The sequence below is a fragment of the Panthera leo genome, chromosome B4, assembly GCF_018350215.1.
Source record: "Panthera leo isolate Ple1 chromosome B4, P.leo_Ple1_pat1.1, whole genome shotgun sequence".
NCBI lineage: Eukaryota > Metazoa > Chordata > Mammalia > Carnivora > Felidae > Panthera > Panthera leo.
In genome coordinates, this window is record NC_056685.1 from 10150075 (window position 1) to 10176493 (window position 26419).

Below are 26419 nucleotides of genomic sequence, written 5' to 3' on the forward strand. Positions count from 1 at the left end.
CTCCTTTCATTTCTGTTAGCAATCTGTGACATTCTGAAAGTGGAGAGCATAAATAATTGTAAGGTAAATTACAGGTTGGCCACATTTAAGGAGGGAATTTTTCTTTTCCTTCCCCCCCCCCCCCCCCCGGCTATTATGTTTTTGGAGAGGCTTTAAGACAATAATATACAGGCTATCTTACCTAACAACAACAAAAACCCTTCATTTCCTTGGTACCTGTGTCTTTTTCTCTGTTGTAGTGTTTCCTGCATTTTGGTCAGTAGCCAGAGAACTTACTACTGAGACAGTACATCCAGTAATCTAGAACAGAGGAGGGCTGGCCCTGTAAGGTCAGAGCAGTTAATTCTGTCAAGACCCAGTGGGCTCCATTGTACCCAAAATCTTGTTTTTCATAAAAAGGGGCCAGTTGACCTAAGTTACTTTTGTCCAGTGGAAGGCCAGTCCTTTGGCTTGTAGAAGAAGCTAGCAGCCAGTCTTGATGCAAGGAGCTTCTATGACCCTATATTCTTGAAAAGCCACGGATCTGAGGCCTAATCCTAAAGCCACGTAGAAAAGAAAAATTAAAATCCAGCCATAGGACTAATACAGCCTCCTGTTTTAACAGAAGCCACAAAGGTTCACAAGCTACCAAACCATGAAACATTCAGTCCTGAAGTTGTGGAACTTCATCCAGAATGGCATAGAGAGGGGAATTTTCGACATGTGCTCTCACTTTATAAACGACAGTAATTGTCTCTCCTAAGTAATTGAACACAGCACACGGTACCAAAGTTGACAGAGCCCCTGAGGAGACGGGTTCTCTCTTACTGCACCACTGCCAATAGAGTAAAAAGGTTAAAGAAGTCATCAGATTTGTCAGATCATTTTTCTGGATGCAGTAAGGGTTGTATAATTAGAAGCATCAGTCGAGCTTTTAATTGCAGGTTTCAGAAAGGAAAGAGCAATGGTTCGAGTTTATAGAGATGGAATTTTATCATTCTATTGCTAATCCTTCTGAGACCAGCTAATTGCTATTTCTTTCTCACTAAGTTACTTTAAAAAGTTCTACTTGTTCTGAAATTGTGGTAAATGCATCAACTGTGCCTTATTGATTTCTGTTGACATTTTACATGTGTTTTTTTTTTTTATGCATTCTTAACCTCCATTTGGAAACTGTCAGTTTGGCACATGTTCCTGGATAATAAGAGCAAACGAAGTGAATGACACAATCTCCATGACTGTTAAAGGCAGAGTTAGCCCAGGCTTCACACGATGTCCAGGATCTCTCCATTAGATTAATTGCATTTGCCCCCATTGTAGTCTCAAGAAATGGAAAAAGAAAATTCTTAGTGTTACTTCTTTCTGTTAATGATGTCGGTGATATTCACAATGTTCTTGAAAAAGGGTATTACTTTGAGGTGGATGGTAAATTTGGGGCTAATTGTAGAGCTGAGTTGGAATACAGAAGCCAAGTAGAGGTGGTATCCTATGTCCCACACTCTTACCCACGTCTTCTAGACGCCTTAGAGAAGGCTCCAGATAGCTTTACTGATGACAAGCTACAGCCAGTGGAGGTGCAGACAGTGTGCTTCAGTAGTGAGTTTCACTAGCTGCTATAATGTCAGAGAAGTATATGAAACAGCTCGGCATTCATAGCAAGCTAGACTTCAGGCTTCATAAAGCCAGCTGGACCGGGAGGTGAATGAGAGATGAATCTCCCATGTACTAAGAGTTTTGTTGTATTAAAAATTACAGCATGATGCAAAAAAAAAAAAAAATGCATTGACTTATTTTCATGACTGGATGTTTTTGTGCTTTGGGGAAAATGGACAGGTGTTGCTTTCTCTTATTGCTGTTTGATTAAAAGGTGCTAATGCAGTATTGACTTGATAATCTCACCAGGTACACATGCAGAGCAAACGAAGAAAATCTATTTGATGGCTCAGAAATTGACTTGCATAAACCAAACAGTCCGCTGGCTGTTTGGATGCGGAACAACCTATTTGGCTTACTGGCCACAGGGCAAGAGCCAGAATCCCACTTCCCGCGCATTCACTCCGAAATGACAACAGGCTTCAGCCACTCAGTGTTTAGATCTGCCTCATTTGGAAATCTTTTAAGTAGTAATAATAATAATGTTTTGAAGAAATTGAGTGGAACACTAAATTATTCTCTGATACCTAAGTTCAAACTGTGCAAAGCTAAAGAAGCTGAAAATCAATGCACTTTTAAAGTCATTAGAGATCATAAGTGAAATAAGTCTGCACTGCTTTAGCTAAGCTTTTAGTGTGCTGTGTTATTATTATAAAATCAGCCTGAATCTGCATTAATTTCACAGTCTTTTTCTCGAAGAAGCCCAAGGGTGCATGATGAATAAAATGTAAATTTCAGAAGGCCGTGTTTTTATTGGTGAAAAGGGCAATGGGCCATGTAGTCGGAGCAGTGACCTGCGTGGTGGCCAGCACTTGTACAAGGAGCAGGCAATATAGATTCTGGTTATTTTCCAGCATGAGAAACAAAGAGCCACGGAAAGTTGAATGGGTCTCCCAGGAAGCATTCAGAGAACTGTACGTTGTCTTGTGTACGTGAGGCGTTAGGCCAGATCTCTGATGCATCTCTGAAATCACAACTTGGAAAAGTCATAAAGATTTTATACGACTCAGAAACCCAATGCAGATAAAGGTTTGCCTTATATGCACTGTTGAATACACTCAGAGTAATAGAGCATTTGTTTTTGTTCGTAATCAATAATTACAAGTTTGTGCAGGATGTGGTGTATTTCTTTGCATTTAAATAGCATCAATGTATATGTATACATATATATATGTTTTAACAACCCAGAAGAGATTAGATCTATTTATTTGCTCACATTTCGAGCTCTTGGAATTTATTTGCTAATTTGCCCTTGGTGTGAGGATTTTATTATTTGCTGCTTAAAAATCAACGCTAAAATTTGAAATCCAAAGGCCAAATGCGTGGATGCCCTAAGTAAAGATAATCAGCCAAGGAGAAAATGTAAAATAGCAACTTTTTATTTTAGAAAATGCAAACTAGATCTTGCTAATTTCAACCCCCCCCCCCGCCCCCCGTGGCTAAAAAAAAAAAAAAAAAAAAAAAGAAAGAAAAAAAGGAAAAATAAAAGTACCTAACTACTTTCCCCTCATCTCCATTTTAAAAAAGAAACTAGTCAATAAATAAATCTTTCTGCTTCGGTCAGATTAGCAAGTCCGCACTGTGAGTAAAAAGCCAACTAAGATAAAGCCAAGAGAGAAGTTGTTGATTTTTATGTACTACTGAGAACAGTGTCGTCCTGTGGCAGTTCTCGTAGACTGTGTTGGTTTAACAAGCGTCCAACCCTTTTGTCTTGTTGTTTTTTGTCTTTCCTGCTCCCTGTCCCCTTGTTCCCCACAGGCTGTGCGTTTGTCACATTTTCTACAAGGGCAATGGCACAGAATGCAATCAAAGCCATGCATCAGTCTCAGACCATGGAGGTACTGTATCATCTGCCCTTTCTTTGTTTTCTTTGTGCAAATGATGGGGAATGATAAAGCAGCTCTCTCCTGCGCGGATTGTTCACGTGACAATCACGGATTGACACTTGCACTATCTCTTCATTCATTCATATTCATCCTCTCTCTCTCTCTCTCTCTCTCTCTCTCTCTCTCACATCCTCTCTCGCTCTCTTCTCTCTCTCTCTGAATTTTTCCCCTAATGACTTGAAATGCATTTAGTAAAACCTTCCACTTGCTGTACATTATTTTTTGAGCCTTTTATTGCAGTGGCCCAGGCCCTGCAACGTAGTGTCACGATGCAATTTAAACCAAGAATCATTCTCGATCTCTAAAGGATCGAATCTGTTCCTGGTCCAGGGTTGGTATGGAGTAAACCTTAACAGCCCTCACTCCAAATTGCAGCCTGCCCTGTGTCCGTCACAGGGTTCTTTTTTTTTTTTTCTTTTTTTTTTCCTCTCTCTCTCTCTTTTTTTTCTTTATTCTTTTTTTAAATATGGGGTCAAGTTCTCTTCAGTCCAACAGAATTGTGCTTTTGCATCAAGAGTGTTGGGAGAAAATTAATACTTCTCCTACATTGTTTAACCAGAAAATATTAACGTTTGAGAATTCCTTGAAAAACGAGATTTGTCTTTTTACTAAAAAATGTGCAGTAAAAGAAACATAAAGGCTCAAATTTGGTCTCCTAATGAGAGATAGTGGCTTTGGGGGAAGATAAATACGCTGATGCGGGTGTTCACCCACAACCGTAGAGAGACGGCTCTGTCTAGCCTGTGATTTGAGTCTGGCCTTTCAGAACTTTGCACAAAAGCATTCCAAGAGTGATATGCTGTTACTTATTCGGTATTGTCTGATAGAACCATTTGGGAATGCATGTTCTGCCGTACTTGTATACCGTGCCTCTGTGTATGGGTGATCTGTTCCAGAGGTGGCCCTGTGGCGTTACCTGAAGTTACGTTTTCACCTTCCGAAAAGCAGAATATTTTCGATTTGATTTAATGTGCAAAAATTTCTTTATGGATTGTTTGCGCTTCTTTTTTACCTCCATTTTTGGGGGAGGGGTTATTTTTTATTTGTTTGTTTTGTTCGTTTTTTGCAATGCTGCATCTCCCAAAGCATGCTGGGAGCTAAGTGATCATTCTGCGTCATGTTTTGTGGGCAACTTTTTTTATAGTGAGCCGAAAGGTGGGTGGACAAGGGGGGCAAGAGTGTGCATGGCCTTGTCATTAAGTGTTCACTGTACTTTTCTGAGTTTTGATATCAGCATTGCAAAGCCTATTGTCTTTTTCGAGCTTCATTTTGACTTTGATATTCCTAACATATTTTATATAATCACTGTGTTTTCCTTTCAGTGCAATGCATTTTTAAGATACTCACACCCCCCTACCTGAAGGCAAGCTCAGGTGAAAATCGGCCACAATAGGAGATAATTAGCAGGACTTTGAAATTCCTAGGGATGCAGTCTTGTACGACACGCAGTCACAGGTTGATGCTGTGTTTGTCCCCCACTTTCTCTTCGGCTGTTCCATTATTGGGGATCAGTCTGAATCCCAGCTACATTTCAGTTTGGAGAGAAAAATGAAAGTACCATTAGGGACAAAAAAAAGTCTTCACCTGTATTTATTATCTTCCATACATGTGCTTCATTCATAATTATTTTATTTCCTGTAACTTAGTGATTTGTACCTTAGATGATTTTTTAACCTACATTCTTTCAGCTCTAACCCAAGTGCCTTCATCTGGGCCCCTGAGTACAGCTACAGAGGATGCTGGTCTGTGTTCTCCTGTGTTCCTACAGGGAGAAAGTTCGGGAACGTAGCTCAGACCTGGGTATGAACCCGAACTAAGGAAGAATAGGCTCAGAATGAAAAGAATCTGCTATAGAGAATGGGGCATATTCTTTCTAAGAAATCCTTGATCCTTTGGTTATTAACGTCTCTATTACAATTTAAAATCAAATTTGGTGCATTTGTTTTTCATTCTGAACACCCATGCTCAGAGGGGCCTCAGACATTTAAATGTCTTGTTGAATTGAAAAATACTGAAATAGAAGATTATATATTATGCAGTCACGTTATAGTTGTCCAACTGAAGTTCATCAGGGGTTTTTTTTGTTTGGTTTTTTTTTTTTTTTTAACTAATTTTGTTATTTTCAGGACTCTGGCTCACATCTGTAACCAAAGATGTGTGACCTAAGAAATTTGAATTCAAAATGATTTGAATGTTAAGGTTTAAACGAACATGTTCTTAAGAATAATTAATTTTTATATCGTACCTTCTATTTTTCCACTTTCCTCCGATCTATGCCCAGCCCATTTTTCCTTTTCATGGTTTAAACAAGTTCTTTTGAGCCTAATTTTTTGCTTTTATATAATTTTTTTTTTTTGTATTTAAGGAAGAAAAACACAACAGTAAATGTACCGTTAGGAGGAGATGCTGTCATTTGTTATGGAACAAATTTGATACAGCAGTAACAACCCTTTCCATACAAAACCCTCCCTCTGTATAATCTCCATCTTCAGAGTATTTTGCTCACTTTAAAGTGGAAATACTGAAATATGGAGCAGAAGAAGAAATATGAAGTATAGATTTTTTTTTAAGGTGGAAATATTATTTTTGTGTGGTTGACATTTAACATTGTGTCCTGTGACCGTGGCTCAAGAGCTGAAGACCGATACGCTCGCTGGAGGTTCACCACTGAAACAGCCACCTCATTTTTCTCACATTGTTTTGGTAATACCAGACCCGCTAGCCTCCCACCTTCACAGCTACACCCTCAGTAACTACCCAAGGTTATAAGGGGGGGGGGGGGGGGAAGGCACACAGGTTTGTTTTCGAGGAGAGAGAAAAATGACCCAAAGGAAAGGGAAAGAGCTCGTTTAAATGGGAATATAGAATTTCTGAGAGGGGAGAAAGAAGTCTGTTATCATGCTGAGTTTCAACAAAAGTTGTTTTGTTTTTTTTTTTTTTAATCAGCTGGGTAGAATTATTTCTTTTTATCTCAGCAAAGTGTAAAGGACTTTAATGGTGAGGAGACGTGTAGGCAAGCCATGGTAAGAGGGAGAGGGAGGGAGGGAGGAGCTCGTGTCTCTGCAGAATGGTGGCCAAAGTCTCAGAGGTGTTCTGGGAAGGAAGTCTTCATGCTGGAGGCCATTATTTTCCCAAATGATCTTATCCACTTCAAACATGACATGAATTCATCCTATTCTAGAACCCTGAGCCATTCCCTCACGCACTGCCCCTACTCCTTGCCTTTTAAAGGCAATGAAAACTGAAAAGCGTCTAGAATGGTGATGTCCAGTGAGACAAAAAGCCAAGTCGGCGCCTCCTGCCATTTCAGATCCAGCTCCTCTTGCTAGAATATGCTTCTGAGGCTGGTGGTTTGTGGTAGCCCCGGGCAGGGTGGAGAGAGGAGATGCGTTAGAGAAGGAAGGGAGGCCCGTCCGCAAACACCACAGTTAGGTTGGTCGGGGCCTGCGTTCTCTCTCTCCTTCCCTCATCCACATTCCTAAAACAACCCACTTCTCCCCACCGATAGTGCCCAGTCGGGAAGATCCCCGCGCTCCTGAGTTCAAAAATGCATCACTGAAAATGGGAAAGAGTGAACAAGAGACATGAGCGAGGGACGTTTTCGTCCCCATTATGGCATCTCTCCTTCTTTGTCCCCTGCTCACGTGTGGAAACAGGCAGACACACAGACGACTCTGTCTGTCAGACGAGCGGAGCACGAAGCTTAATTAAAGAACGTTGATAAGGTGTCTTGTCTCTGAGGAGGTCCCGGAAAGGTTGGAGGAAGACACACGAAGAGAGGAGGAGAGGCAGTTTAATAATCAGAGCAAGAAAGCAAATGGCTGCACCGACCACCAGATCCCCAGAGAAACCAGTGACAGTATCTGGAATTTTCTGTTGATGGTACTGGTCAGAGAAGAAGAAGGAATATCAAACCGTTTTAAAACCATTCCAGACCGTTCCGTGTGCTCCACGATAGTGGAGAAAGCTAGACCCGGTGCTGAGTGTCACGAGAGGCTTCCGCCAGGCGGTAACCCCCTCTTCACTTTCCGCTGTGTCTGACCACAGGGCTGCTCCTCACCCATCGTAGTCAAGTTCGCGGACACTCAGAAGGACAAAGAGCAAAGGCGCCTCCAGCAGCAGCTGGCGCAGCAGATGCAACAGCTCAACACTGCCACCTGGGGGAACCTGACGGGCCTGGGCGGACTCACCCCGCAGTACCTGGCGGTAAGTGCTGGGCCCGGGCCGCGAGGAGGGGGCCGTCCCGCCCCCCTGAGTTCAGAAAGAGTCCGTTTGGGGGCTCTTCGAGTCCCAGGACGTTAGTGAAGTCGGCCTTGACGCCCGTTCCTTTTTCCAAGTTCAATCGATTAGCTTCGGGATGTGACTCGTTTAACTCTGGCCTGGCCCAGGCCGCGGAGTCCCACGGGGCGAAATTTCTGACCGGTGTGGCAGGGACCGCTGGCGGCCTTGCCTGAGAAGGGGGCGCGGCGCGCTTGCCGGTCACGGCGACACTGAGGCGGGCGTGTCGCTGAAGGGAGGTTAGTGCGGTCCGCGTGGGGACCGGCGGGACCCCGTTCACGCTTTGACTCGGCCGTCTCGGCTCTTCCCTGTGGAGCTGTGTTGACAAGATCAGATGTTTCTTCCTGTAGTTGAAACCCCCAAATGAGATCCTCCTTCAGGACGAATAAACCCAGTTCCCTCAACCATAGTTACATCGGTTTAAACTTTCATTTTCCTGTCATTCCTTGTGCTCCCCGTTTCTGTCAATATCTGGAGTAAAATACAGCGACCAGAATCGAAGACAATTCCCCCGGTGAGATCTAAACAGCACAGAGCAGTGGCCCCTAGTGTGGACTTGAAACTGTCTTTTTATTATTATTATTATTATATGAAATTTATTGTCAAGTTGGTTTCCATACAACACCCAGTGCTCATCCCAAAAATGCCCTCTTCAATGCCCATCACCTACCCTGCCCTCCCTCCCACCCCCCATCAACCCTCAGTTTGTTCTCAGTTTTTAAGAGTCTCCTATGCTTTGGCTCTCTCCCACTCGAACCTCTTTTTTTTTTTTTCCTCCCCTCCCCCATGGACTTCTGTTAAGTTTCTCAGGATCCACATAAGAGTGAAACCATATGGTATCTGTCTTTCTCTGTGTGGCTTATTTCACTTAGCATCACACTCTCCAGTTCCATCCACGTTGCTACAAAGGGCCAGATTTCATTCTTTCTCATTGCCACATAGTACTCCATTGTGTATATAAACCACAATTTCTTTATCCATTCATCAGTGGATGGACATTTAGGCTCTTTCCACAATTTGGCTATTGTTGAGAGTGCTGCTGTAAACATTGGGGTACAGGTGCCCCTATGCATCAGCACTCCTGTATCCCTTGGGTGAATTCCTAGCAGTGCTCAGGTCATAGGGTAGGTCTGTTTTTAATTTTTTGAGGAACCTCCACACTGTTCTCTAAAGAAACTGTCTTAATGCAGCCTCACAGCGGCCCTTGTACTAACCATGTCGCACGTGAGGCAGAAGGCAGCTAACGCTGGTCTGGGTTGTCATTGGTTTTTACTCTAACTACTGCCGAACCATGGTGCTCCGGCCCCTTTTTCCACGTTGGCACCTGAACACGGGACTTCACCTTGATTAATATAACTTCCCCTCTTGAGTCTGGGTGGCGTGTGCTGGCCTCTCTCGGCGCGCACGTGTGGGTGTGAGTGTGCGCGTGCGTGCTCCACATGTGTTCTGCCCCGATCCTGTTACTTGACACGGTAACTGTCCCCCTCGGGATCGCGTGGTCCGTTAGCCTCACCTTGTGACAGCCCGTGCACTTCCGTACGGCAGTCCTCCCTGGGATCTCGGAAGGTAAGAGCCTGCCTGTACCGGTGCAGACGGAGAGGCTCAGAGGGGCTCCGCAGCGTTTCCAAGACCGAGCTGCCGGCGGGCAAGTGGCACCTCAGTCCTCCGTGTGCTCTCTGTGCAGCTGGCTGCGGCCGTGGCTCTTGGCCCTCTCCCGGCCCACCCTGCCCGCTGCCCGGCGGGGTCTGGCTGTGATAGCCACTCGATACGTGTTTGCTCACCGAGCGAGGCGCGCTCTCCTCCCGTCTTCATCTGAGCCGTTAACAAAAGCGTGGCCTGAGTTGACTAGGTGCCTTCTAGCCATTTCTCTGTCATAGCCACAAAGGCACCATGAGAGATCTCCTCAGATGTCTTGCCAAGATCCGTACGTGCCGTGCCGCATCGTCTTCTTGGTCTCGCCACCTAAACTCGTACAAAACAAGAAATGAGTCCAGCTTAACGGTGATTCGGTTTTCCCGAACTTGTGCTTTTCGGTCGTTCACGGGACACCTGTTTAATTGCATGTACCAGAATTGGTATCAGGGATCGATGTCAGGCTCCCCTTCTTGTGATTTCTAAGAAACCAGCTTCCTACTCCGTCATTTCTAAAAACCAAGACACCTGTGCCTGTCCCCAGTCTCCTGGCACATCTCCCATGCCCCACGGCTTACAAAAGTCTGTGGCACGTTTCTTTGATTGCATCTGCAGATTAGTTCTGTACCCTGAAAGAGAATTCATCTCAGCCTCACAAAAACATACTTTCATATGCTCTTAACTATGTTTGTTTCTGCCACGGCTTTCCATTCTTTCTCTGCCATATCGGTTCTGCCCCTTTCAGTTGGAAGTCCCGTTTCTTCGGAAGGGCCGTCGGCCTCTCAGGCCTTCCCTCCTTCTGTGTTGAGGGGTAGATTCTGACTCTGTCCCACCCGAGGATGGTTATCAGTGGGTGGAACCCTTGGCAATCGTTTAAGGACACTTCCCACGAGTTCCACGCACCTCAGTTGGCATTATTAATTCCTCAAAATGGCCTCAAAGCTAATTTAATTTTACTTCCCTTTAATTTTTAAGCATACCTAATAGGAAAGGGAGTGAGGGCTCACAATCGCAAGAGAATGGGACACCCAAGATACCAGACCAAGATAAAGGATTTCAATCAGAGCGGTTCATCTCTAACTTCTTCCTCCTCGTGTGTGTCTCTGGGTCTGTGTGTAATCCCCAGACAGTCTATCTCAACAAGTCAGGAGGGATGAATCGCTGGCGTTTTTTGTTACCTGTCACTGTTAATCCCCGTAATATCATTGTAATTGAGACTCGGGTTGAATCAGCCACTGATACTCCACTCCACTTGGTGATTTTAAGTCCATGGAGAGAGGCTCGGTTTTGAATCCTACCCTATTGTAGGCCTGGTTTTGCACTGAACTGAAAAAAAATATCTACCCTTACCCAGAGCAAGGACAGTGCTGTGTGGTTCTGCAGCACTCCAAATAAATTCTGAAAGGTGTTTTTGAAGTCATGAATTGGTCCTGTTCCTCCTGAGCATATAGTATCATAACATCTCTCAGTAATAAATTTGACGAATTTGGTATCCACGTACATTTGCGTATGGAACTACGTGCTTGTTCCTATGTCTTTGTTGATCTACCTTATCCAAAAGAGTATCAGTAAATCCAGGTTAATGGTATAGGACGGAAGTTAATCTATAATTCAGCTGAATCAGACAGATAAAGGAGCCCTTGAGGACAGCAGCCACCTGCCTTTACCTTGTGATACCCCCTGACTGAGGGTGGGATGGGAGGGGGGTGTTTTTGAAAGCTCTAAGGAAAAGCTCAGAGATCCTGATTTTAACTTGGGCTTTAAAAGATGACGACGCATCTGCCCAGCATCATTGCACATCACACCAGATACTTGTAAGTTTTGACAACTAGTATGTTCCTCTCTGCCGGTGAAGACCACCTTAAAATTGTGACCGTTGTCTTGGTCGTGTGGTCACCGGCGTAGCTGTGCCCACCTATGCTTATGTCCATAGTTACCGTGGTGATGTCTCTGTTGGCCCAAGAGTCTTTGAGTTCCGTGTGCTTCTCATGAAGGACACCGAGCGGGGAAGGAAAGTGGGAGAGCGAGGGATGGGCTTTGATTGGCAGAGATGAGTGGTGGTGACCGCTAGGCTACAGAGAGAGCATTAGTCACGCCGCGTTGGTTTCTGTAGATTTAACACCTGGTTGTTAAAAAGACTAAATTGATTGTTTTAAGGCAGCAGCGTTACTGAGCTTCCCCAGTGTCTGTGTTTCTTAATAGAGATTAGACATTAATATGGATTTACAGCCCCGACTCTGGGAGCCTTCTGTCCGTGAATAGTCGCAGCAAGCGGCTGGGTACGCGCGAGGGAGAGCGGGCGGGCCCCCATGTGGCTCGGCGTGGCCCCGTCCTGTCCCTGCCTTGGTCTGACGGTCCACTTTTCTCTCTGCAGCTCCTGCAGCAGGCCACCTCCTCCAGCAACCTGGGTGCGTTCAGTGGCATTCAGCAGATGGCTGGTAAGTCCTGACACGTGCCTTTGCTGTTGAGCGTGCTGCTGTCCGCATTCGGGGTGGGTTCAGAGGCAGAGAACGCCAGCAGGGAAGACGAACAGACAGCGATTAGCAGCCCTGTTCACTTTCTGACTTGGGTGTGAACATGAGAGTCCGCCGCTGGGGAGTCACTCGGGAGTCACTCTCCCACCTTGGGCTTCTCCAGCGGTGGGTGGGAGCCAGAGAGGCCGAGAAGCCCTGCGTAGCATCCTCAAGTGTTGCGTTTTGGTTTTGGTTTTGGTTTTGGTTTTTAATGGGATTGATTGCGGGGGAGTTTCCAACAAGGTTCCTCTATCCGGGGGGCAGCCACCATGATTGACGTCCTTCTAAAATTTTAATAAGAAGCAGTCAATAAATATTCTGACCGCCATAATGAAAGCCAGGATCGCAGACCTATCTTTGATACAGTTTGCCATCCCTTGATAACCACAGACAATTAACAGGGTGCCTTTTTTTTACTTCAGTACCCTGGTTGACAGAATTGTGCATCAGAAGCTTTTATGTGGAAGTATAATCTTTGTTCTTAAGAAAATCAAAGTGGGGCTGGATTTGAAAGCTGGCTCGTAAAGGATTTCTTTTTATAATGAGCTGTGTCAGTAGTAACTGAGGTGCAGTGATTAGTGAAGAAAGGTCACTCCTACTGTGTCACCTTCCAGGCTGATATCCTAACTTACACGGGGCCAGGGAAGGCGGCCCACGCAATAAATCAGAACACAGGTGCCATTAACCTGCCGTGAGGAACAGCGAGAAGGCTCTTCCCTTGTTTGATTCCAGAAAGATGGGGGAGAGAGGGCAAGGAGAAGAACAGATTTTTGGCACATTAGAATCAAGCACCATTTGTTTTTAATGAAGGACAGACACCCTGAGTCAATGAAATGAAACCTGAATGTGCAGAATAAAAGCCAGATTTCTTTTGCTGTCACTACGAAACTCCTTTTTTCTCATTTTTTTTCCTTTTTTTTTTTTGCTCCCCAAATAAATATCCTTGGTTTTGTTTGTTTCACTTTGAATGGATCTGGAAGGACTTCCTCCTCACATGGGTTCTGTGATCGTCAGCCCAGCCTTCCCCTGCGGCCCCACAGGCTCATGGGAACCTGTTGTCTGATGGGATGTATTGACCTGTAGGGGGAAAAAAACAAAACTGCCGACTTACTCATCGGGCTTTAAATCTTCTCGCACTGCCAGCTTATTTTTTTTTTTGTTTTTTTGGGGGTTTTTTTGTATAATACTACTTTTTACTTATTAGGAAAAAATATATGTTAAAATGGTAAATTAAATCATTCAGCAGTATCTTTATGGACACAGTTTGGGAAGCTGGCTTTAGAGCGAGGAATCCCATTCAAAGGTTAATTTTTAGTTCTGTGAAGGGAATCAGAGAGTCATAAGTAAAATATTCAGGGAGTTTTCTGCGTTTTAAAGAGAAAACCTCCAGATTGCAAGCTCTAAAATAAATGTGAAGATTTGTCATATTTTCAGCCAGTGCAACATTTATTCTTCCTCCTAATAGTATGGACCCACCCAAATCCGAAATTAGGGTCTTTCCTTCGAGGAAGCCTCCGGCTCTTTCACTGCGGCACTTGAATTATGCAGAGAAGGTCACTGGGTCCTGAGGCTACTACCAAGCGCGTCTTCCCGGGTGGACACAGCGCCCTGTCATTTGTCATTAGACTCTGTGCTCCTCTGCCTTGACCACTGCAGGTCAGGATGTTAGCGTTTACATGCTCTGCGTGCTCATTTAAAAACTAAGGGTATCTGGGAGTGACCTTAGAAGGCGCATGAGCAGATGGCTAATTTAAAGCAGTCTGTAAATGCTCTGGGCCTTCCAGAATACCCCATTCTTGAACCTTCTTGAACCTTCCACATAGAAAATTCAGCACACTAAGTCCGTACAGGCTGTGAAATCAAATGCTGAGGGGTCCATTAGCTGCCTTAACATCACCTTGAATGTTTAGAGTACCAAGGATGTAAATGTCAAGGCTCCATCTGCTTGGTGAATTCCAGAAAGGGGGTTTCTTCCTTCATAGGGATAATCAGGTCTTATCCTCCTGAGTATTTGAAGCTCTGTAGTTGGAGGGTTTTTTGTATATATATAAAATCAAGTTGTACGGCCTCCTGCTCTTTTGTTTTCTCCTGAAGTAGGACTTAACTTTTGTGTTTGCCAGTGACCCAGACCAGTATTCTAAAGTGAGCTGGGGGGCTGGGAATGGAAGTACCTCTCTGAAGGAGGCTTCCCTGACTCCCCACAGGCGGGTGGGGCACCCTAATGCCCCTTCCTTCCTCACTTTCCTCCCCCACTTCCAAGTCGCCAGGCCCCAAGCCTGGAATGGCCTGGGCTGAGGAACTCAGCCAACTCAGTAGAGACGTGCTACTGACTATTTCTGAGCGGATGTGTGAATAAATTTATAAATCGACAAACGCAGATTTGTATTTTGGATACATTCCCGGGGGAGCTTAACTTAAATGCCCTGTTTTTTTCAATTTAAGAAATTTGACTTTAGCCTTACACCTGAGCCCAGAAAACATTATATCAACTAATGGCAGTATCTTCACGGGTGAGCTGGCGAGGATTTGGCAGTAGTCGGTGCAATATCAAACATGTTACCAAGTGCGTGGACGTGACATCCGGTAGAAACGATACGAAGAAATCCAAGAGCCCATTTATCCCAAATCCCACCTAGGTTAAGATGCTCGTGGAGGGCTGAGGATGTGGCACAGCCCAGCTGGGCACCTCCACAGTTCACATGCCGTCTCTATGTCTTACGGAGCCACGTAATAAACCCACTTGTAAAACTCAGTCCAGCTTGGAACGCTGTCCCCAAAGAGAAAGAAACGTCATTTCAGAAACCAATAATATTTTTTTGTGAACAACTCTCAAAATAGAATGGTCTATCCTTCAGGAGATTGAGGGTTATCACTAGAATCTAAAATGTCTCATTTCAATGACTAAAACACTGTCTGCTTAAGGAGAAAATAAAGCCAAAAAAAAGAAGAAGAAAGAAAGAAAAGAAAAGAAGAAAAAGAAAGTTTGGATGACAAGTCACTAAGTATTTGTGTCAGTAGAATCGCATGAGACATCAACTATGCTTTTTTCCCCAAAAGAATTTACCATTTTCCTTTCAAGCTAAAAATAACTTCACATGTGTTTCATGATTTTATAGAAGGGGGCCTTTAGTGAATGTGGAATTGAAAAGCAGAAGCTGGGGCTGCCCGGGTGGCTCAGTCAGTTAGGCCCAGGTCATGATCTCACAGTTCGTGAGTTTGAGCCCCATGTTGGACTCTGTGCTGACAGCTCGACGCCTGGAGCCTGCTTGGGATTCTGTCTCCTCCTGTCTCTGCCCCTCGCCTGTTCATATTCTCTCCCTCCCTCCCTTTCTCTCTCTCTCTCTCTCTCTCTCAGAAAATAAACATTAAAAATTTTTTAAAAATAAAAGCAGAAGCTAGATTAGGATCAAATCTTTAGAAGCTGAATGCATTCACTTACACTTTTGAAGCATCCTTGATTGATACTATTTTCCCTCTAAGAAAACCTCTCAGAAAAACTTGCCCATTCCTCCCTCAACTGTAATCTTTGTCCCATGAATTTCTGTAATCTCAGAAACTTGAGCTAAGAGTCTGGATTTTTTTTTTCTTTTTCCTGAAGAAAAAGGAACAAGGGAAAAGTGACTTTTCAGTCATTAATTTCTTTATAACAGCTACCATCTCCAAAGAGCATCGTGGTACATAAACAAGGGTAATATTTTACGATTTTGTTTTGAAAAGAGCTCCTTGGAATAATCATGCAGTTTATCCTCGCAGCGGGCCAAGCACAAAACCTGCACTTTGTTACTACGTTGCGGTTGGGAAAATGAAGTATGTAAAGGTTAAATGACTGCGTGGGCCCACAAGTCCAGTAAGGGGCATAGTATGGGTTCCCAGATAGCACGAGGCTGAGAGGGTCATTAACAAACTTGCCCAGAGTCACTGTGCCAGTAAGTGGCAGGTCCAGGTTGCAAATACATCCAAACCCTCACTCAGCTCCCTACTGCCCAGAAGCCTGAAACGGCGCTCGGTGTCTCAGCAAATGCAGATACATTCGCATCAGCGCGGGCTGTGGCGACTTTCCTCTGCAAAAGGTTTAACAGGCCAAGTAACAAATCCAAGCCCTGGATCAGTGATGCAGAGAGCAGTCCAGAACTGTGCGAAAGGAAGAGATTCAGAGACAGTAACAGGAAGAGTGCCTCGCTTCATTCTGGAACGCATTTCACGAGCCTTGGGCTGTTTTTTGTTAGGGCAGTTGTTTCCTTTTCCCAGCGTGAGGAAGTGTTATCAGAGAAGTTAGAGACTTTACTACGGAGCTACAAGGAAGAGTTTATCTGTTGATACGCGAGAGAGGACTGCTGTATTTCCCATATTCAGTGAAGCTGGCAGTAATTCTCTCCCGGAATATCTGATCTCGGTTTTAAAAGTAACAATGAGGGGGCGCCTGGGCGGCTCAGCAGCTTGAGCATCTGACTCTTGATGTCGGCTCAGGTCACGATCTCACTGTTCATGGGTTCGAGCCTCAAGTGGGTCCCTGCACGGGCAGTGTGGAGCCTGCTTGGGACCCTCTCTCTCTCCCTCCTCCTCTGCCCCTCTCCCATTGTCATCCGCATGCGCTCTCTCTCAAACTTCAAAAACAAAATTGTTTTCAATAAAGTAACACTGAAATTGTACGGTGCAAATGTTGGCTTCCAACAACAAAACAGGTCTCCTTTCATCAGTTTGCCATCCTGTCTCCAGAGAAGACCATCCCGGACCGTCTGTGACGAGGGGAGCAGAAGGGAGACTTTTGTAGTGGCCTGTACACGGGAGGGCCAAGGGGCTCGCGCTGGAGGCCCCCCGAGTTGTGGGGTGCGCATTTTGGATTCGCGAAGATGGCCTGGCCTTCCTGGAGCGGAGCCTCCCACCCTCTCACCGCAGACGCTTCCTGCGAATGTGCTAATAGGCCTTATGAGAACATTCCATAACCACCCATCTGTCACTTTTTAACAGACCTGATTGGCAAGCACTTGTAACAACTGACATCTGTTCTCGCTTATTGATATGCAGATTTATGGTAATTGCTACGAACAATAAGACACAAAATTACCTAAGGTGAACATTAAATTAAATTTTCATGCCCTTCTCCTTATAAATAATTTTTTTAAATCTTAAATTTCAAGTAGGCATATTGCACATCTGTTTCGTACATCATTTCTTCGTTTTGGGAAGGAGTTTTCTTTTCCCAAGTAATGAATGAAAAGTTGGATGCCTGTATTTCCCCAGTTTTTGTTGTTTTTTTTTTTTTACCACCTTGATCCTGGCACACTGTGGGATTTCATAAAATGTATTTAAACGTTTTCTATTTCTAGTCACCCAGATTATTGCCCCTAGTTTGCAGGGTGCCCCTCTGAGCAGAGTGCCAGGTGAGGTTAAAAATGGTTGCGATATTGCCACGTGCCAGGCCCCAGCCCGCTTCATGGTGAGGCTGCCCCGTCTGGTCGCCCCTTCCTATCGCTGTGTGGGTGTGACCGAGAGAGCCACCCGCAGGCAGACAACCAGGAGGGTCCGTGACTCAGGGGAGAGAGGAAGGAACAGGGTGGCTCACATACCCCAAATAGACAAGAAAGCTACCGGAAAGGACAAACAGGAACACAGAGGGCCCCAAAAGAAGGCTGGCAGGCAGGGGCCGCCAGTGTTGTCTGGGCCCAGGGAGGGAGCAAGTCTATGGAGGAGAGGACCCGCGCCTCCCGAGCAGGCCAGCGTGCAAGCGTCTAGAGGTCAGACAGCCCGCGGACCGTCCCATGTGGTTCCAAGGGAGAGGAAGGCTGGCCTCACGTAGCTTCTGGGTTGCTTTCCCTAAACGGGGCAGGTGCCTTTTCCAGAACAGCATGGCCCCCGGTGCCCTACCCTCATTAGGACATAGCACACGTGGGATGTCCACACTGGTCACAGGAGCACGGGGGCCCAGAAGAGCCAATACATCCGCTCCCAGGCTTGTGTGCTGTGGGCAGTGAAGGGTCCAGATCCGTGTGTCCTGGGGGAATGTCTGGGGCTCTCCACCCACCCAGGACGGGCCCTGTGGCCAGGGTGGCACAACAGTAGCACCTAGAAGGACCTCGCCGCTCATGGGAGGCTATCTTCCCGGAGGGGTGCACAGGAGGATGAGCCTCGGCCCTCTGCCACATCGGACAGAAGGTCACAGGGAGGGGAGCGGGTGCCTCGCTGCCCCGCAGCCTGACCAGTGAGACCCACGGCAGGGGGCGGGGGGGCTGTCCTGCTGCCTCAGCCCAGAAGTTCTTGGAGAGTCTCTGGCTTCCTTCACTTGAGCTAGAGCTATTTCTGTCCTCAGTTTCTCTCCCCGGCAGGCAGTCCCATGCCTTGGTTTCCTCCGATTCTCCATCATAGCCATTGCTCAGGCCGGGGCCTCCCCCCACCCACTATCCCCTCGAGACTCCCGCCTCTCACCTGCCATGTGGTAGGCGGGAAGTTCTTGGTCCCTAGGATCTGTCCCCAGAAACAGGCGCATGCCGGGCCACACACACCTTCACACGTGATCTTGGGGAGTTCGCAGCCCCCGTGCGTCCCCTCGGTGGACTGCGGTTAGGGACGCTGAGTTAAGGTGATGGACGTGCGGGAGGGACACAGTCGTGCGACACGCTTGGGGCTTTGAAGGAGGTCACGGCCCATCTGTTCCCTGAGGAAACTGAAACCAGTGGTCTGTGGTGTCAGGGATTCTGGTAATGGCTGGAAAAGGAAACCACGTTAAGCAGTTAAAGGATTGAGAACAAGACGTAGGACACAGGTATGGTGTGGTTCCCGGTTAACATTGGTTAGCTCCCAATGGAGATGGCGCACCCAGGGCCTTGCCCCCCGGGGGCCTGGAGCACCAGGCCCAGCGCCCCTCGCCCATCCCCCTAAACCTAAGGGTGCCACGTTGAGGGAAGCGGAGCCCGAGCACCAGGAGGAGGAGGAGGGACGAGCTCCAGGTAGAACCAGAAGAACAAGGAGCACGCGTGGGGAGGCCGGGTGGCGGGCAGAGGCCAGGCTTGCCGTGAGAGAAGGCACGACGCCCCTCTCCTCTCTGGGCCTCCGCGTTCTCTCTGCACAGTGTGTACAGTGTCAGTAGTGACTCGGTCACGTGCGTTTGTTACCAGTGCTGAGCAAGGGCGCACATGTAGCGTGAGGAACATGCCTGGCACATGCTTTATTCTTAGCGCCATCATCATCGTGGCTGAGGCGATGTCGCTGCATTTTTGTACCTGGCTAAAAGAGCCTGTGCTGTTGGCTTCCTCTGCACTTGGCATTGTTCTCTGAGCTTTGCGTGTATCGAAGACTTTAATCTCTCAACCCTCCAGAGGGGTGTCGTGTTTTGGTCCCACCACACGCTTAGAGAATCTGAGGAACATACAGCTGGGCCAGTTTGCTCAAGGTGACAGAGGTTGTCGGGAGGTGGGGTGAAGCCAGGATTTAAACCCAGGGGTCTGAGAGCAGGGCCCGCGCTCTCGGTGACCAGCCTGCACCGGCTCTAATGTGGCTCCTGTCCCCAGCAGAGGATGCTGTGTGATCCCAGCCCTAGCAGCACAGGACAGGGTGAAGGAAGGGATGCCTGCCTCTGCATTAGGAGAAGCAGAAATATGGGGGTCAGTGCTGGGAACTGGTCCTCACTCCACAAAGTTGGCAAGGAAGCTGCCCTGTCGGCCACCGCTCACATGCTCAGCGCTTATTTCTCAGGGGTCGGGGGTGTCATGAGAGCTTTGCAGGGTCAGCATACAGGACCACAAAAGGCCTAGAGTGGAAGGATTGGCATGGTCCTCCACTGGGAAGCCCCTGCCGCCTCAGCTACCCAGTGCAGCGCTCATCCCCATCAAAGACTACGGAGAATGAGCTCCTGAGTCTGGGCCTCTTTCCAGAAACAGATGAAGTAAGATCACCCTCCAGTCCCTCTCTTCTTGCTCTGATACAGAGCAGCCTTTCTGGGGGCAGGCGCTGTCTGGTTTTCCACGTAATCCTTCCTACTGTGCCTAGGGTCTGGCCTAAGGCGGCCTCTCCATAACTGCCTAGTGGATGGACGGATGATGGTTGCATGGATAGATGGATGGTTGGATAGAGGGGTGGGTGGATAGATAGGTGGGTGAGTGGACGGGCAGATGGATGGATGGACAGACAGACAGACAGATGGGTGGATGGTTGGATAGGTGGGGAGGTGGGTGGATAGATAGGCAGATGGATGGGTAGAGGGACGGATAGACAGATGGCAGGTGGACGGATGGACAGATGATGGATGGATGGACAAATGAATGGATAAATGGATACATGGATGGATGACAAGAACGTGGGCGAATGGACAGACAGATGGATGAGCTGGCAGACACACACAGGTCCTCCTGCTTGCTGCCTCTCTCCATCTCATCCTTCTCATCTTCTTTTTTCCCCAAATCCCTCAGATGCTGCCCATCACCATGACCACTCCTTTCCACTCTTGGTCTCTGCTTCCCTTGGCCCATATTTTCCTTTCCCTTGCAGTGTGACCACTGAACACAGTTGGCCCCACACACACTGTGGCGCCCCAGAGCTGCAGTCCCCTCTCTAGTTTGCCAGATGGAGGCAGGGAAAGGCCAGATAGGATTGCAGACACTCTCGGGTGGCAATGTGTGGGAACAAAGGTAGAGGGGACATTGTGGAGGACACACCAGGCTTCAGCCCTGGGTTTCCAAACAAAGAGGACAGTGAAATACAGAACCCAGTGTTGTCAGCTGGGCTCTCAAGAATGCCAGCGGGTGAGATCAGGAACACACATAGTTCTGATAAATACTTGTAAAATGGATTAATGAACAACTGAGGGAAACAGTAGGTAAAGCTGTTATAAATACGGAAGGACTAACAGCGGAGAAAATGAACACTTGGTTGGGTCTATGGATGGTACTCTTACCTGCCGTTAATGAAAATTTCATCCTGTTCGATGCCCCGTCCATTCATTCTGTGTAGATTCACCCGTCACCCACCATGTGTACAGCTGTGAGTGTGTATGTCTGTCTGTTTAGGTGGACTTGAAAATCAGACAGGCTGTTTGTCCTCAAAGAGCTCAGTATTTAGTTCAGAAGGTAAGAGATACATATGCATAAGATCAGGGTAAGATGTGGTGACTGCCATGGGGTTATAAACACCAGGACAAGTGAGTTTGCAGCTGACACAAAGAAGGGGTGTGTGTTGAAGGCAGACTCTCAGTCTTCTTCTGAGGGAGGCTGGGAGGTGTGGCAGGATCAATGCCCCAGACTTGGGGAGTCCACCACCATTTGCCCTGACGCCTCGGCCCAGGACCTGAGTCCCTGACCACTTAGTTGTGAGCTAATAAGTTCCCTCCAGCTCTGGAATTTCCTCCGTGCCAGTGCTGTGGCCCACACTTGGGGCGGGTCAGGGGCGATGTCTTGGAGGGCCCCCTGAGCTCACCGGGAGAGTGGTTCTGCTCACCATTAACTGATGCCAGGCGTGTGCTGCAGATTTTCATTTCGGTCCTAAACCATCCCCTTGTCAGCACAGCTCTCGGTCAGTGACACAGTCGGTCACGTGGTTTACATCATTACAGCTTTAGAGGGACCGTCAGTCACAAGAAGGCCAAGAGAGGACAGACGGGTCAGAACAAATGTACCTCAGTCCTCTCAGCGTCGCTCAGGTGTGAAGCACGTTAGAGCCCCTGTCCAGAGCTGAGCCCCTGGCTGTGTCCGGGTGGCTCTGCACTGAGGCTGTGCAGCTCCTGTGCTTCCCCCATTTTCCTCAAGCACCCCAGAAGAATAAGACCAGTGCTTTCTCAAGTCACACGTTCTTATAGATAGGACCCTGTCTGACCCTTGATCAGAGGGAAGGAGGGAGAGCCTTGTTCCGAGTTGCACTGACAGGAGAAAACAAGGTTGCAAAGTCTACACTCTTCTTGCAGAAGTTGACAGGATCCCTCAAGTACTTGTGTCCTCAGAGCATCCCCAGGACCTAAGTGGATTTTGAAAAACAGGTGTTTGGCGGTTGGCTCTCACCCTCAGCCAAGAAGGCTGGGCATCTCCTGGAAGAGGACAGAGCATTGTTCTCAGCAAAATAAGGAGCCCTCTTGCAGCAGAGGCATCAGGAACTCTTCTCTGAGCAGAAAGAAGATGGAGGCAGCCAGGACGGAGGAGCAGATAAGCGAGCCTAGCTGCCATGCTGTGAGCGGTGCTTAGGTGGAGGGCTCCACACCCATGGCTGGTAGCTTTCACGGATGTGTTGCTAGAACATTCTCTCACCATTCCACCCACCACCACCCCCAATGAATAAGGACGCTGTGATCTGGCCAGTCTCTCTAAGGCAGATTAAATTGCTCGGTAGGCATTTATTAAGTACCTGGATTTGAGACATGAGAAGAAGGTGAAATTAAGCTGATTACTTAACTCTAGTGTTTGTCTGTATAAAATTTCTCTGTACAGGGAGAGAACCATTGTGTCCTGCTTCTTAAAGGTACATTAGTGTGAAGTGGAGAAAGACTCAGAGACCCTTGGACTGAGATAAAAATGGAAGAGGCCTCAGCCGATCCCACCCTCACGTTCTTGTAAAGTTTCACTTCTCTCTGCTGTTCTTTTCTTAATTTTCACTAGCCAGAGATTTGTCCTGGGTAAACACGATCCTTCTTTAAAAAATAGATGCCTTTAAAATGCAAATACAAGCACATTACAAATAAAAATATAACCACGATGCCATTTTTATTTACCCATTTTCTTTTTAGTCATGAGATGTTATTTGAGTCCCTACTAGGGTCCCATTTAGACTTCACATTTAAAATAAGTCTGGAGAGAGGATGTCAGTGGCGATAACCACCATGAGGGTCCCTAACTCTCATCGGGTGTTTACACTGTGCTGAGTGGTTTGCATCCATCATCTCTTTAAATCTGCACACTGCCCTTGGAGGCAAGGCGCAGTTAGTGGTGCCGCTCACTAAGCAAGCAAGAAAGAGGGTAAGTCATTGGCCCAGGGTCACAGGGCTGGTACAGTGGCAGAGCCAGGAAGCCATCATAGCAGTTTAGGTTCAGAGCAGGAGCGAAGTACTGCTTCCTCTGGAATTCCTTCTTCTCCGTGCAGCTGACGGGCTTCCCAGGAGCCCTTCCTCCAGCCACGGGGCCCCAGTCTCACGAGTTCTGTACTGCTGCCCTGTCGTGGTAGAAGGCTCCGGTGTGGCCAGTCTGCACAGAACCGTCCTGCTCTTTCCTCGAGCTCTCTGAAGCGCCAGGACAGGGTGGTTGGGACACGTCCTGGGTTAGGACAGGCAGCGCCTCACACGGCGGGCGGCTCCACTGGCAGGTGTGGTGACTCACGGGTCACCGGGGCAGTGGCACAGAGCGCACCATCCCAGGGCCCGCTGCCCGGGGCCTCTGATCCTGTCACCCGCCCTCACGCTTGGAGCCGGGCCGCGCGGGCCTCTTGCTAAAGTGGCGTTTCTCTCCCTCCACAGGCATGAATGCTCTGCAGCTACAGAACCTGGCGACGCTGGCAGCCGCCGCGGCCGCGGCCCAGACCTCAGCCACCACCACCAATGCAAACCCTCTGTCCACCACGAGCAGCGCCCTGGGAGCCCTCACAAGTCCGGGTAAGGCGGCTGCTCTCCTTCCCGGGACGCGGTGGGGATGGCGCCCGGGGTGGGGCCGGATCCCTGGAGAGTTTCTTAAAGACACCAAGTTCGAACGCACGTGTGTTTGATTTTCCCACGAAGACAAAGAGGAGGGTTTTCCCAGAGAGAACCCACCGAGCCGGTGGGTCTCCGGCCTTCACCGTGCTTGGTGGCCGTGCTGTCGGTCACGCTGCTCAAGCTGGCACCTGGTGTGGGTGTGGGAGGAGCCTCCCTCGCTTCCTGGTGTTCGCTCTGCTTGTTAGCGGTTCGAGGGTCCTCTGTTGAATCTCAAAATCCCTAATGATTCCAGGGTTCTGTTTCACACCAGCTCCATGCTTCCCGCTGGCTCTCAAAACCCACGGTCCGGAGGGGACCGTCCTTGCCATCGCCTCCCGGTCGCGTCCCGGGCTCTGTAATTTCAAGTCTTTCTGCTCGGAAATGTTGTCGCCTTATTCAAAAGCAGATGCCGTTTTCCTTTTCATACGAGCCAGACATAACGCGGTTGCTTAGATACCAGCATTTGTGTCTTAAAAAAATGTTTTGCTGGCTTTTCTTCCCCTCTGAATTTTCGAGACCTTGCTGGATGAGCTCCCTTCCCCACCCCCGCCTCTGCAGATCCCATACCCTCTGCCGCCTGTGCCCCAAAGATGAGCTGCTTGGTGACCGAGCTTGCGTGTGCTCGTGCGGGGCTCTCTTTCGGGAAGACACAAGATGAAAACACGGCTTTCTTAAGGCTTTTGGGGGCAGGAAGCGGTGAGCCCGTGCGACAGCCAGAAGCCGCGGCCCGTGGTTCGTTGCTGAAACGCTGGGTGTCTAATCTGTCTCCCCATGAGGACCGTCTGCAGGGAACCTCAGAGACACTTAGGCGAGGCTGGGGGTTGGGGGTGGGGGGGGCATCCTCAGGCACGGTGCTCTCCTAGCAGCACAGGGGTGCGTGGACTCCGTTTTCTAGAATGCCTTCAAACGTGTCCGTTATCCCATGGGGGCCTCATTTGGGGCAATAGATGGCATTTCCGAAAAATCAACCTGAGGCCCTTTTTTCCCCAACAAACTAAGTTATAAATCTAATGCAATACGTAAACCTGTCACTTATACAAATCCTTAAGTGACCCTTGTTAAGCAATAGATGTTTTGACAGAAACTCCCCCTGTAAAAATAATAGTGATTTTTCTTAAAAGCAAATTAAAAATTTGACCTCACCAATTTACCTGTTTTATAAATCAGATTGAAAAGTAATTTCTTGGGATGCCTGGGTGACTTGGTCGGTTGAGCCTCCGACTTCGGCTCAGGTCGTAATCTTGCAGTTCGTGAGTTCGAGCCCCGCGTCGGGCTCTGTACTGACAGCTCGGAGCCTGGAGCCTGCTTCGATTCTGTGTTTCCCTCTCTCTGCCCCTCCCCCACTCGTGCGCGCACGCTCTCTCTCAAAAACAAGTATGAAAAAAATTTTTTTAAGTATTTTCATAAATAAGAATGTTTTTCTGTCCACGAGGACAATGAAATGACTACGTTAAAACAGCGCAAAGTATTTGTCATACACACATTTTATTGTGTCTTTAGTTAGAAGCTCGTGTTTTTAACTATAACTTATTTGGAGAGAAAAAAACTAAGTCATTTACAACCTGTATGCTCCTTTATTTGCTTATATAAAAATAAAGATAGCTGTGTTTTTTAAAACACACTTTACCTTTATTTAGCAAAAGTATATTATTATAGTTTTCCCAACCTTGGCCTTCATCGTGTCTTCCTTTTATCAAGAGTGACCAGCAGAAACTAACCAAATCATTGGTAGTAAACTGGAGGAAAAACAAGAAAACTTTTCCTTAAATGGCAAGGAGCCACAAAGCCCGCAGCTTGGACCACCGGCCTTTCAGGGCTTTAACTTTGATATATTCAGTATTGTAATGACGTTAAAATTGTCCTGCCTTTCCAGAGATGAACAGACCATTATCATAAGTGGACATTTTGGTTAAGGGTATGTGGCCTATTATTTGCTTGTGAGGGGTCATTTGACTTTGTTGAACTATGTTCTCCCGTTGTGATATTTGGGCTGGAATGTGCCTTGGCCGCAGGGAATCAGAATTAATATTTGAACAAAAAGAAGACTGGTTAGTTTACGAAGTCAAGTGCAAGTGGGATGTAAGTTGGTCGGTGTAGACAACGGAGTTGATACCTGACAGCTGTCCGAGTGGCTGTCCAGTGTCAGGCACCAGCCCCGGGCGCGGCACAGACCTGCCCCTGCCCTCGCGTCCTCCACTTGGTCAGGGTGTCTGATAGCGAGCGAGTGCGCGTGCCCCATAGATGCCAGGCGGTGTTGTAAGGACGCACCAGAGTACGGTGGAGAGTGAAGGGCGTTGGGGGGAGGCCATGGGGGTATCCAGGGCAAGGGCATTCGGGTGAGGCAGGAGCAAGTGTGAAGGTAGGAGGGAGATGGCACCTGCTGGGCGGGGAGGGGTGGGGGATGGCCGTGTCCCCGGATCCACATGCAGTCCAGCAGTAGGGTCGGAAGCTCAAATAATGTAACCTGTTTCAAATGGGGGGTTACTCAGACAGCCGAGGAAGATGGCCTACATACTTAAGAAATTTTAAACATATTTGACCACTTTCAGGTTTTTCCTGAGCTCTTAGTGAAAGGGAAATTGTGTCCTGAGATCTGCTTTCCTTCTTCTCTCCAAAGCGGAGTGTCCTTACCTTTGCTCTCAAAGAAACATTCCGCCCTTCCATTAATTCTGCTGAGGTGCCAGACCACCGAACGTGGTTTTTCTCCTCTCTGTTGAGCAATGCTTTGCATAATAGCTGAAAGTATTTCATTAGAATCCTGAAGTGTAGCAGCCGAAATGATTTAAATCTACATTTCAATTATTTTTCTTAAGCGTAACTAAAAAAAAATCTGACATTTA

At 47.5% G+C, this 26419-nt stretch overlaps 1 protein-coding gene across 16 annotated transcripts in view; it reads left to right on the plus strand.

Annotated features, from left to right (window-relative positions):
- CELF2 (CUGBP Elav-like family member 2) overlaps positions 1–26419 on the plus strand; it is a 311505-nt gene that overhangs the window by 238900 nt on the left and 46186 nt on the right. For all 16 annotated transcript variants that reach the window (XM_042944831.1, XM_042944830.1, XM_042944833.1 and 13 more), the window contains 4 exons: positions 3391–3470; positions 7566–7724; positions 11803–11866; positions 23367–23501. In XM_042944831.1, coding sequence (XP_042800765.1) covers positions 3391–3470; positions 7566–7724; positions 11803–11866; positions 23367–23501 — 438 coding nt within the window. The remainder of the gene's footprint in view (positions 1–3390; positions 3471–7565; positions 7725–11802; positions 11867–23366; positions 23502–26419) is intronic.